At 44.8% G+C, this 12,884-nt stretch overlaps 1 protein-coding gene across 1 annotated transcript in view; it reads right to left on the bottom strand.

Annotated features, from left to right (window-relative positions):
- The window catches only part of dip2bb (disco-interacting protein 2 homolog Bb), a 275,837-nt gene that overhangs the window by 97,172 nt on the left and 165,781 nt on the right, over nucleotides 1–12,884 (bottom strand). The window contains 3 exon segments of the mRNA XM_034166708.1: nucleotides 67–176; nucleotides 5,433–5,556; nucleotides 5,642–5,752. Of these exon segments, the coding sequence (XP_034022599.1) occupies nucleotides 67–176; nucleotides 5,433–5,556; nucleotides 5,642–5,752 (345 nt within the window).

The raw sequence follows: 12,884 nt of genomic DNA, 5'->3' as shown, positions 1-12,884 counted from the left end.
CAGACCCAGTACCCAGGATACCAGCCACAGCTGAATACTGCTGTTAAAACACATCAGGGGTCATACCTCTATATATGCAGGGTCAGTATTGGCGGTGGGGATGTGTGGCTGCCAGTCTTTGGACGGCTTCGTTAGGTACTTTGAGTCTGTCACCACCCACTTGAGTCGAGGCCAGCCTATGAGAGAACACAATAGCACGTGACAAGTGTAAAAGATTCAGGACTTAATTATATGCCAGAAAAAAACCCCAACAAGAACCAAAAAAAAAAAAAAAAAAAAAAAAGAAAATCTGTTTTACAAATAATCAGATTTAGTGTCTGAAATACCGTGCATCTGGAAAGTATTCACAGCATTTCACTTTTCCACATTTTGTTATGTTACGGCCTTATTCCAAAATGGAGTAAATCCGTTTTTCCCTCAAAATTCCACTCACAACATCCCATAATGACAACATGAAAACAGGCTTTTTTTAATTTTTGCAATTTTATTAAAAATAAAAACTTATAAATTACATGTACATAGTAAGTATTCACACTCTTTGTTCAATACTTTGTTTGTGCACCTTTGGCAGTAATTACAGCCTCAAGTCTTCTTGAATATGATGCCACAAGCTTGGTGCAGCTATCTTTGGGCAGTTTTTTGCCCATTCCTCTTTGCAGAACCTCTCAAAGCCATTTTCAGATCTCTCCGGAGATGTTCAATGGGATTCAGGTCTGGGCTCTGGCTGGGCCACTCAAGGACATTGACAGAGTTGTTCTGAAGCCCAGTTCCTGCCGCTGGAAAACATCCCCACAGCATGATGCTGCCACCACCATGCTTCACTGCAGAGATGGTGCCTGGTTTCCAACCAAGCATGACAGGTAGCCAGCTCTAGAAAAAGTCCTGATGGATCTGAACTTCTTCCATTTACGGATGATGGAGGCCATTGTGCTCACTGGGACCTTCAAAGCAGCAGAAATGTTTCTGTACCCTTCCCCAGATTTGTGACTCAAGACAATCCTGTCTCAGAGGTCTACAGAAAATTCCTTTGACTTCACGCTTGGTTTGTGCTCTGACATGCTGTTGTGTGGGCCGCTGAAGAGGAGGTACTGCTGGCCCACCACCAGAGGGCGCCCTGCCTGAAGTGCGGGCTTCAGGCACGAGAGGGCGCTGCCGCCTCACAGGAACAGCCGGGAGTGACAGCTGTCATTCATCAACTCATGACAGCTGTCACCTATCACCATATCATCAACCACTCTTTAAAGGCCGGACGACATCTCCACCCCGCTGCCGAGATATCACCTACCATTGGAGGTAATAATCCTCAGCCGTATCTGTGCCGTATCGCACTCCGTTTATCTGTCTGTTACAGGAGTACCTGGTTACTTGCGTCAGCTGGAGGCTGAGCTGGTCAGTGACGGCAGGGTGACGGAGCGCACCCTTCACGATCAGTGAGACAAGTGACTGTTCAGGTTCTGTAAAAGACTGTGTGTTCGTAATTGCGGAGGTGGAGGTGTAATACCCACCTGTATTGCTGACTGTTACTGGGTGTGCACACACCCACACCTAACTGTTTCTGCTTCCTGCCAACAGTACCAGATCCGACAGCCGGAGACGGTGGCCACCTGGGGACTCGGGACTTGGCGGCTCCAGTATCTTCCGGGTTCGGTGGCAGTGGAAATCGTGTGGGATCCGGTTCTTGTCTGGAAAGATGTCTTCTATCCTCGAGCCTGCCCACACGTCACCTCTGTGGATTGACTGCATATAAATTCTGTAATCGTCTGTATTTCGTTGTGCACATTCACAACAGTAAAGTGTTGTATTTTGGCTCATTCACTGTCCATTCAATTACGCCCCCTGTTGTGAGTCCGTGTCACTACACTTTCACAACACATGCACAGTCAACTGTGGGACCTTATATGTAGACAGGTGTGTGTGTCTTTCCAAATCATGTCCAATCAACTGAATTTACACCAGGTGGACTTCAATTAGGCTGCAGAAACATCTCAAGGATGATCAGTGGAAACAGGATGCACCTGAGCTCAATTTTGATCTCCACGGCCAAGGCTGTGAATACTTATGTACACGTGATTTCTTAGTTGTTTTGTTGTTTGTTTGTTTGGAATAAATTAGCAAAAATCTTAAAAAAAAAAAAAAAAAAAAAAAAAAAACGTGTTTTCCCCATTGTCATTATGGGGTATTGTGTGTAGAATTTTGAGGGAAAAATTAATTTCAACCATTTTGGCATAAGGCTGTAATAACAAAATGTGGTAAAACTGTAGTGCTGTGTATACTTTCTGGATGCACTGTGTAACTACTGGTAAACAGCAAATATGTTTTCTGACAACCTCATGTGTCCAACTATTCTGGGTGATGATGATGCAACTTGTATAAAACATATTAATAGGGCTGTGTTTGTGTGTCTGAGGGACTTTCTCCATACAGTCTGTTCCTGCATCGCTACCTCCTCCTTCTTCAAGTCTTCCTTTACTCTATTCAGTATCCACTCATCTCCAGTTCATCTTTCTCTTCTTTGTCTTCCTTTGTACTTCCATTCCCATCACTCTTTTATAGTAGGAACTGTGCCCGCATTCTTGGCATTACAACAGAACTGTTTCCAATGGGTATTGGACTAGGCCAGGGCTACCCCTTGTCACCAATCCTGTTTGTGATGTTCATGGACAGGATTTCAAGGTGCAATCAGGGATCGGAAGGTGTCCACTTTGGTGACCTCAGAGTTGCATCTCTGCTTTCTGCAGATGATGTGGTTCTGTTGGCTTCATCAGGCAGTGACCTCCAATGTGCAATGTGCCATTGTACTGAAGTTCAATTCAGTACAATGGCAGAGGGAATACAGCTGAAACTCCCACTTCCACCGCATTGTGCCATGCCGGATTAATCTTTTCCTCTGCAAATTGGCTGTTGAAAACGGCTGTAATCACTTCCTGAATCACACAGAACTGCTCCAGCTTCAGCCTTTCGCCTAACAAGCTGCAGAAAGCATTTTGAGCCGTCTAAAAAGGTAATTATTTGTCATGAAAATTCAGTAAGGTATATCTTATATATTATATTCCAATTCTAAGGTGGAACTATGCCAGTATACAAAGGTATATCTAAATATCTAAAAAGGAAGAGTAAAAATAGGAGAGTAGAAAAGAGTAGAGTAGAGCCACTTACGTGCCTGGTCTTGAGAACCAGGGATGGTTGGTTTTTAGGCTCAGATATAATATGTTATAGGTTTTATCTAAGGTTTACCCTATTTGTTAGGTTATGGTTAGCTAATCTAGGTAGAAGAAATTCCATTTTCTACATGTTTTTAATGGGAACCCCAAACGTAGATATTATTTTTGATGTCTATTAGAAAATCTTTTGAACTGAAGAACCAATTTGTTATACAGAAACCCTTGCTCAACTAATCTACTAGTAAGTTTATGGTGTCTAGTGGAAAAACTTTGGTAATTATCACAGATGCAACCAATTCTGACTAATTGAGAGGTGTAAACACCGTATGTAGGTTTACTCGGTATGTTACTACTCATACTAGGAAATTTTACGATATGAAAGTTAAAATCATCCCGTTTGTCGAAAACGGCTATTCTAAACTATCTATAATGCTCAACTCTATATCTAAGTATGAGAGTTTTTTATTGTTTTCTGTAGTCTTTTTTTAGTTCTAATTCTGATGGATAAATATTTTTAATTTCATTCTCAAAATTAGGGTTATTTAAAGTAAGTAGGTCATCAATGTAACGGAATGTATTATTAAAGGTTTTTGCTGACTTTTTAAGTTTATCTTTCATAAATTTGTATTCATAATAAAAAAGGAAAAGGTTAGCTAAAAGTGGAGCACAATCTGTTCCCATAGGTATCCCTATTGTTTGTTTGAAAATTCTGTTGCCAACCTCTATATAGATATTGTCTATTTGTCATGTTTACATTGTCATGGCTTGGTAAAACAATTTTGTGTTCTTTCATTCTTCTGTGCAGCTGTTAAAGTATGTTTATAACTGATTTAACTTTTTGTTATAATTCTTCAGACAAGCTGCGCTCTGATGCGATCCGCTGACGTCACCACTCGCTGTTCAATTATTCTTTACTCCACTTGACGAGCTGCACATCATGTTGGTGATTAGATTGCACCACATAGCACGACATTTATGCGTGAAAGATTTTTTGAACATTTCAGCTCGTCAGGTGGAGTAAAGAAGTGAACAGAGCGAGTGGTGACGATCGTCTGAACGATTATAACAAGTTAAATCTCTCATAAACATACTTAAACAGCTGCACACAAGAAGGAAAGAACACACAACTGTTTTACCAAGCCATGACACTGTAAACACGACAAAAAAATTACCTTTTTAGACGGCTCAAAATGGTTTCTGCAGCTTGTTAGGCGCGTGCGAACAGCTGAAGCTGGAGCGGTCCTGTGTGATTCAGGAAGTGATTACAGCCGTTTCAACAGCCAATTTGTAGAGAAAATGATTAATCCGACACAAAATAATTATTTTATGTACACAGCGTCCAGTGCAGAGCATGTGGCAGCCGGTAGATCAAAGAATGCCGTCCAGCTGGGATCACAGCGGGGGGATCATCATGATGACGTACGTGCTACTGCGTGTCAGGGGGCCTTTAGTCAGCTCTCCTCTGCCCTGCTGAATCCCACATTCAGATGCGCGTTCAGGTTTGTGGGTGCATGGCTTTGGATGGAGCACTGACGGGGTAGGGGGTGGAACCTAGAGGAGGTGCTACTTTCAATCTTCCTAGCTCTCTTGCTAGCTCTCCAGGACTACCAACTCTAGCTTTAAGTACCTTCTGGAGTCTTGTTCATGAGTGGGGGTAACCTGAAGTGTGAGCTTGAAAGATGGATTGGGGCGACGTCTGACATTTTATGGATGTTGTACTGGACCATCGTGATGAAGGAGGTGAGCCGGAAGGCGAGGCTCTTGAGTTACCAGTCGATTTAGGCTCCTATCCCCACCTATGGGTCTGAGGTTTGGGTAATGAATACAAGAATAAGATAACGGATACAAGTGGCGAACATGAGATCCTTCTGTCGGGCATGGGCTTACACTCAACACTCCTGGACAGGATGAGAAGCTCGGCGGGAGGGACTTGGAGTAGAACCGCTGCTTCCTCACATCAAAAGGAATCAGCTAAAGTGGTTCGGGCGCCTGGTGAGGAAGCCCACTGGTCGTCTCCACAGGGAGGTCTTCCAGGCATGTCGAACCAGGAGGAGGCCCTGGGGAAGACCCAGGATGCACTGGAGAGATTATATTTCCCAGCTGTCTTGGGAAAGGATTAGGATCCCCTGGGAAGAGTTACAGGACTTGGCAGAGGATAGGGAAGTATGGGATGGGGTGCTTGCTCTGCTGCTGTTGCGACCCGGACCCAGATAAGTGGCTGATAATGAATAAATAAATGAAGCTAGTAGAACTCAGATGCAGTTTACGGACCTTTGTACTGCAGTATTTCACCGGCAGGGGTCTTAGGTAGCCCCTTCAGACAGATCTCACTGGTCAGAGCTAGACTCACACCACAGCTTCCAAGTAAAAAGCCCACCTGGCTGATACCTGCATCCTAAATTCACAGAAAAGTACATTTGCCAGTGTGAGTATGCAGCTTTCATCTGGACATGACTGTGGTCCTGAGGTGGTTTTTGTACCTTACGAGACAGTGGCACCTCAATAGGCACAGGAATAACTTCTGCCAGTAGGCATCCATAGAAGGCAACCCAGAACATCCCAGGGTCACTGTTGGGGTACACCAGTGCCACCTAGCAAACATATAAACTTTTAAAAACATTTAAAAATAACATCTATTATCTGAGAAAATATATACGTGGTGGAAAAAGCTACTAATTTATTGCCTTATCTATTGGTGTATAAATTGTGTATGGTTTTTTTCCTTATTAGTTTGGGTGGTCCTGTGACTCTTATTCAGAAGCAAATCACATATGGAAAAATACAGCATTATAAAATGGCTTCATCTACATGTGACAAGCTGCTCCTATATATATGTGTGCCAAATGATACAACAGGTGTATCCTTCATTGCCCAAACAATCTCATGAGTCATTGTGTGATTATTATTATTTTTTCCCCCCAATACAAAAGGATTGATAAATTAAAAAAAAAAAAACACAAAGGACACTTTTGGGCTTCAAATGTACAATTGTAACTAATATTTATAAGTATAAATCTAATAAATATGTACTGAAAAATGATTACTAAACTACGGGTTACGCCCACTATGCTAGCTTGGCACGTGCAGCTGTAAGGTTGCCAGGTGACAGTGGGTAAGGATGTGGAAATATAATGACTAAGTAGAAAAATGCTCCCTGGACAACACTGTCTAATTTCAGATTGGTTTGCTCCGGTTTTTCCTGTGTCAGAGGGGCTGAAGCCTGAAGAGATTAGTGGGACACAGCACTTAAAAGTGTGCAGACCATGAATTCAGACAGAGCCTATGATTCACACTCCAGAGGCTGAGAAGGAGGAGAAGAAGAAGACAAAGCTTTGAATGAAAAGAACGTGCTTTGTCTTGGAGAGTGACTAATGGTGTGTTTACACATAGGCAAGATGCGTTACGAATGTCATATTTGCGTCATTCTTGGCACATTCCTGACATTCTTAAAGTGAATTAATGCATCCGAATAGGTTTCTTAATAGTACGTGTTGGTGCGTGATATTTGTGATTTTCGTGGAACATGTTTTTGGCTGTCAAAAAATGTAACAGCGCGCAACAATGCGGAAACCTATTCTTGACCGTGCGTAATGGTTCCTGATCATTCTCCAGCAACACGTGCCATTAATCGTAACGTGTGGTAACAGGTTGCAGCAGTTTCTGAGGACACCTGACGCCTCTGCCCCGAATAATCACATTCGTGAGTAGGCAGCCAAGAATGTATACTTCATGGCATTTGTGACTTGCCGTCGTTATGTGTAAACGCACCTTAAATTTAACAAATAATGCTCTCCATCTGAAAGACTGAGATAAAAAGAGGTAATATAAATGTGACACTGCTTGGCACAACATTTGTCAGCTAAGCAAAAGTAAGTCTGTTATTTTTTTTACAAATGTTTTATAAACATTTTCAAATGTTTACTAAATGTATGCTCATCACGTATTGTGATGTCACAATAACATTAGTAATTAGCTCATTAGCTTCTGTTCGCTAACAGTTTGCTTTATAAATAAATGAATAATGTGCAGAGTTTTTAAACGTTTAACTACACTGCACATTTATCTCAAGTACAGTATGAGCATCTGTTCAGTAGCCAAAAGAAACCGTTTACTTGCATTTTGTCAGTACAATAACATTAAAGTCCTCATTATAGTGCAGCAGATAAATCCAAATTTTCACCAGAACACTTCAGTTTGTGACAAAAGTCTCAAATTTAGTACGTGTTCTTCAGAGGCTATTTTTTATATTCACTGGATGGCCACTCAAAATTTAAAGATGGCTGCCGATTTTCAAGATGGCTGCCGAGCAAATTCCTAATTCGGGCATCGTTTGTCTCTGTTCATGTTTTTTTTACATTTTTTTTTTCCTTTTATGTACTTCAAACAGGTCCAATAAACCATTGCACAATGCATTTATGTTAATAATTGTCTACAGCTTTTTTAAATGAGGACTGAATCAAATATCACAACGAAAACCCACAATTTCAGTGTGTTATGTCTCCTCTGAAAAAGATTTCTTTAAAATCAGTGGTACAAACAGTTCATTGCCACATACATCTGTATAGCTGTCAATACATGTATATATACAAGTTAGACAGTGGTATTATAATAAAAGTTCAGTTTAGAGGCGTGAATGTCAATGCACAACCAGGGCACACTGGTGACTTCACTGCTGTGTAACTCAGTATGGGGTTCAGTGTCCGCTAATCTTCCTTTACTAATGCTCTACCTTCATGTAACTTTACTAACTCCAATGGTAGATTATGACTAATTGTGTAGTGCACAATTAGTGCAGGAGGCAGACAGCCACCTCTCTGTCCATGCCAGGTATGCTGTAGGACAGGGCAGCAAATCTGTTATGGTCAAAGCCAATGACACAGATGTTCTGGTCATTGGTTTGAGTGTCTTCCCAACTCTCTAAGGCATGGGTCTACAGCAGCTATGGCTTGCATTCGGCCAGGGTCAGAGCCTTCGCTGGATTCCCATTCATGACCTATACAGCAATGTTGGCCAAGAAAAACCCACAGGAATGCTGTTCTTCCATGCTTTCATGGGTTGTGATGTGGTCTCTGCCTTTAGAAACAAAGGAAAGAAAACAGCTTAGCAAACATGGGACATATTTCCAGAGGCCACCCCAGTATTTTCCAAACTAAGCAAGTGCCCACCAACCATTGAGGACTCAGATATCAAGAAACTGGAGAAGTTTGTGGTCACCATGTATGACAGGTCCAGCACTGTTGACAGTGTAGATGAAGCCAGACTTGACCTGTTTGCTGGAAGCAAAGACCATATGAAGCCATCCCTCCTACCAGTGCAGCTCTGCTTCAACACACCAAACGTGCAGCATACCAGGCAGGATGCATATGGGTTCAGGCGATTCTGTGTCAAGAAGCAGACAATCCAGCTGACTGTGGCTGGAACAAGGTTGGCGATGAATGAAAGGTCTACTGGACAGCCAACTCACCAATTGCAAGGAGTTGTGAACAACTCACCAAATGTGGCTGCAAGTCTGGCTGTCGTGGCAGATGCAAATGCTACAGGCCTGGCCTGGCCTGCACAGTTCTCTGCAGTTGTAAATGTGAGGCATGAGCAGCCTCTCTCTTGAGCCCTGCTTCCCCCCCTTTTTTTGTTTGGTTACGAGTATTTTGATTTGAAAGTGTCAATATAATGAGCAAACACTTTGAAATTGACACACTTCAATAAATGTATTTTTTCATGTTTGAAGAAAACAAACACTCTTCCACTGTAGCACCTCTTTGCATTGCAAAGTTGGTGGACTATATGGGATTTATTTGCTTTTTTGTCATTTGGCTCCATTTCCATCTTTCAATCATGCAACAATTTACATCACAAATATATAAGAAAAGGATGAACATTACACAGAAGTGATGTGCAGTCATATTGTTTTGCAAATTTGGAAGGTCTTCTTGTACATTTATTACTTATTTGTGGGGCTATTTTCTTCACAGGAACAATGATGTCATTCATATCCTTCAGCAGTCAGTGTCAAAAATCGTGCAGTGATACCACGTCAATGCCATCTGGATACTGTTTTCTCATATTAGTTATTGTTATTTCCATGCACACAATATTTTGTTCAATTAACACTTTAGAAAGTGATTCTTTGGCTTTTCAAGTGGAGGCTTGAAGAAAAAAAAAAGAAAAAAAAAATGAACATGTCATTTTCTCTTGTTGCAACTGAGTTATAAGCAAAATAAAATAATTTTGTGGCAGCAATATTTCATGGATTTTTTCTTAGAAGGCTAAATAAATTACTTTGTGATGTATGTGATCACTCTCCTACACAGTAGTACACTGTATGAGTGATAAATGAAGTACCATATTCATATATATTAACGAAAAATTCCGGAAAGTCGTAAAACTGGCGGACATCTTGAAAAATGGCAGCCATATTAAAATTTTGCGTGGCCATCCAATGTTTTCACAAGAGAAGGTAAAATTGAGCACATGTACCAAATTTTATGCTTTTGTCACGAAATGAAGTGTTTTTTTGCTTATGTGCTGCACTATTAGCTTCTACTGGCTAACGCAGTGCTTGTGTTATAAACTAGAAATTGCATTTCAAACCTTTAATTTCATTGCACATTTACCTCTTATACATTGCCCTCCACAAGTATTGGAACACTTGGTATTTCACACATTTTATTTTGTTTATGACATTTCTCATAAATTTCTAAAATTATCTTCCTTAAACTCAAACTGAAAGCAAATCTTTACAACTTGATATAAATTAATTAAAAATATAAAAGCCAAAATGTTCAGTTGCATAAGTAATGGAACACTTTGGTATAATACCTGTAAATAATCCATTTTATTGAGTTTTTGTTGTGTGTGGGCCGCCAGAAGAGGAGGTACTGCTGGCCCACCACCAGTGGGCGCCCTGCCTGAAGTGCGGGCTTCAGGCACGAGAGGGCGCTGCCGCCATGGACACAGCCGGGGGGTGACAGCTATCACTTATTACCTCTTGACAGCTGTCACCCATCTACTCAAAATCATCTCACTCCATAAAGACCAGACGTCATCTCCACCTCGTTGCCGAGATATCATACTTCATTGGAGGTAATATCCTCAGCCGTTTTACAATATTGTTTGTATATTGTGAGTGTTTGCAGGAGTACCGGTACCGCTGTCAGTGGAAGCTGAGAGAGCGCTAGAAGGCACTCTTTTTCCCTGAGGAATCTTCAGTACTCTGCAAGTTATTGAGTGAGAGGTGGAGGTGGCATTCCCACCGCTGTTCCCGTCCAGCAGGCTGTACAACCTCTCACGACCTGAGCGCGAATCAATGGAGACTTACATCCGGGACTCATTAGCTGCCGGGCTGATCCGGAACTCCACCTCCCCGATGGGGGCAGGTTTCTTTTTTGTGGGCAAGAAAGATGGCGGACTCCGTCCATGCATTGATTACAGGGGGCTGAATGAGATTACGGTTCGCAACCGATACCCGTTGTCATTGTTGGATTCCGTGTTCACCCCCCTGCATGGAGCCAAAATCTTTACTAAGCTGGATCTTAGAAATGCGTATCACCTGGTTCGGATCCGGAAGGGAGATGAATGGAAGACGGCATTTAACACCCCGTTAGGTCACTTTGAGTACCTGGTCATGCCGTTCGGCCTCACCAACGCCCCCGCGACGTTCCAAGCCTTGGTTAACGACGTCTTGCGGGACTTCCTGCACCGATTCATCTTCGTATATCTGGACGATATTCTCATCTTTTCTCCGGATCCTGAGACCCATGTCCAGCATGTACATCAGGTCCTGCAGCGGTTATTAGAGAACCGACTGTTTGTGAAGGGCGAGAAGTGCGAGTTTCACCGCACGTCTTTGTCCTTCCTGGGGTTTATCATCTCCTCTAACTCCGTCGCCCCTGATCCGGCCAAGGTTGCGGCGGTGAGAGATTGGCCCCAACCAACAAGCCGTAGGAAGCTGCAACAGTTCCTCGGCTTTGCTAATTTCTATAGGAGGTTCATTAAGGGCTACAGTCAGGTAGTTAGCCCCCTGACAGCCCTGACCTCTCCAAAAGTCCCCTTCACCTGGTCGGATCGGTGCGAAGCCGCGTTCAAGGAGTTGAAACGACGGTTCTCTACTGCGCCAGTTTTGGTGCAGCCCGACCCTAGCCGCCAGTTCGTGGTTGAAGTGGACGCCTCTGACTCAGGGATAGGAGCCGTGCTATCCCAGAGCGGAGAGACCGATAAGGTTCTTCACCCGTGTGCCTACTTTTCACGCAGGTTGACCCCGGCTGAACGGAACTATGACGTCGGCAATCGAGAACTCCTTGCGGTGAAAGAGGCTCTTGAGGAGTGGAGACACCTGCTGGAGGGAGCGTCTGTGCCATTCACGGTTTTCACTGACCATCGGAACCTGGAGTATATCAGGACCGCCAAGCGGCTGAACCCCAGGCAAGCCCGCCGGTCACTGTTCTTCGGACGTTTTGACTTCCGGATCACCTATCGCCCCGGGACCAAGAACCAGAGATCGGATGCCTTGTCCCGGGTACACGAAGACGAAGTCAAAACGGTGCTGTCGGATCCACCGGTGCCCATCATTCCGGAGTCCACTATCGTGGCCACCCTCACCTGGGACGTGGAGAAGACCGTCCGGGAGGCCCTGGCACGGAGCCCGGACCCCGGAACCGGTCCGAAAAACTGTCTGTACGTCCCACCAGAGGCCAGAGCTGCAGTCTTGGACTTCTGTCACAGTTCCAAGCTCTCCTGTCATCCAGGGGTGTGAAGGACCGTGGCAGTTGTCCGGCAGCGCTTCTGGTGGGCGTCTATGGAGGCCGACGTCCGGGAATATATCCAGGCCTGCACCACCTGTGCCAGGGGCAAGGCAGTACATAAAAAGGCCCAAGGACTCCTCCAGCCGCTGCCGGTGCCTCATCGCCCCTGGTCCCACATCGGCCTGGATTTCGTCACGGGCCTCCCGCCGTCCCAGGGCAACACCGCCATCTTCACGATAGTGGACCGATTCTCCAAGGCGGCCCACTTCGTGGCCCTCCCGAAGCTCCCAACAGCCCAGGAGACAGCAGACCTCCTGGTCCACCACGTCGTCCGTCTGCATGGGATACCCTCCGACATCGTCTCAGATCGTGGTCCCCAGTTCTCCTCACACGTCTGGAGGAGCTTCTGCAGGGAACTGGGGGCCACCGTGAGCCTCTCGTCCGGGTACCATCCACAGACGAACGGACAGGCAGAGCGGGCCAACCAGGAACTGGAACAGACCCTCCGCTGCGTCACATCCGCGCACCCCACGGCCTGGAGTAACCATCTGGCCTGGATCGAGTATGCGCATAACAGCCAGGTGTCTTCTGCCACCGGCCTCTCCCCATTTGAGGTGTGTTTGGGGTATCAGCCCCCGTTGTTTCCCGTGGTGGAGGGAGAGGTCGGTGTGCCCTCGGTCCAGGCCCACCTGCGGAAGTGCCGTCGGGTGTGGCGCTCCGCCCGTTCTGCCTTGTTGAAGGCCCGGACGAGGGCGAAGACCCATGCAGACCGCCGGCGATCCCCGTCCCCTGCTTACCAGCCCGGGCAGGAGGTGTGGCTTTCCACGAAGGACATCCCCCTCCAGGTGGACTCCCCAAAACTTCAGGATAGGTACATTGGCCCCTTCAAGATCCTCAAAGTCCTCAGTCCTGCCGCAGTGAAGCTCCAACTCCCGGCTTCACTGCGGATCCATCCGGTTTTCCACGTGTCACGTATCAAACCTCA

Source organism: Thalassophryne amazonica, chromosome 3, assembly GCF_902500255.1.
Source record: "Thalassophryne amazonica chromosome 3, fThaAma1.1, whole genome shotgun sequence".
NCBI classification, from domain to species: domain Eukaryota; kingdom Metazoa; phylum Chordata; class Actinopteri; order Batrachoidiformes; family Batrachoididae; genus Thalassophryne; species Thalassophryne amazonica.
Note: the sequence above shows the minus strand (reverse complement) of the source record. Positions and strands in the feature narration are given on the sequence as shown.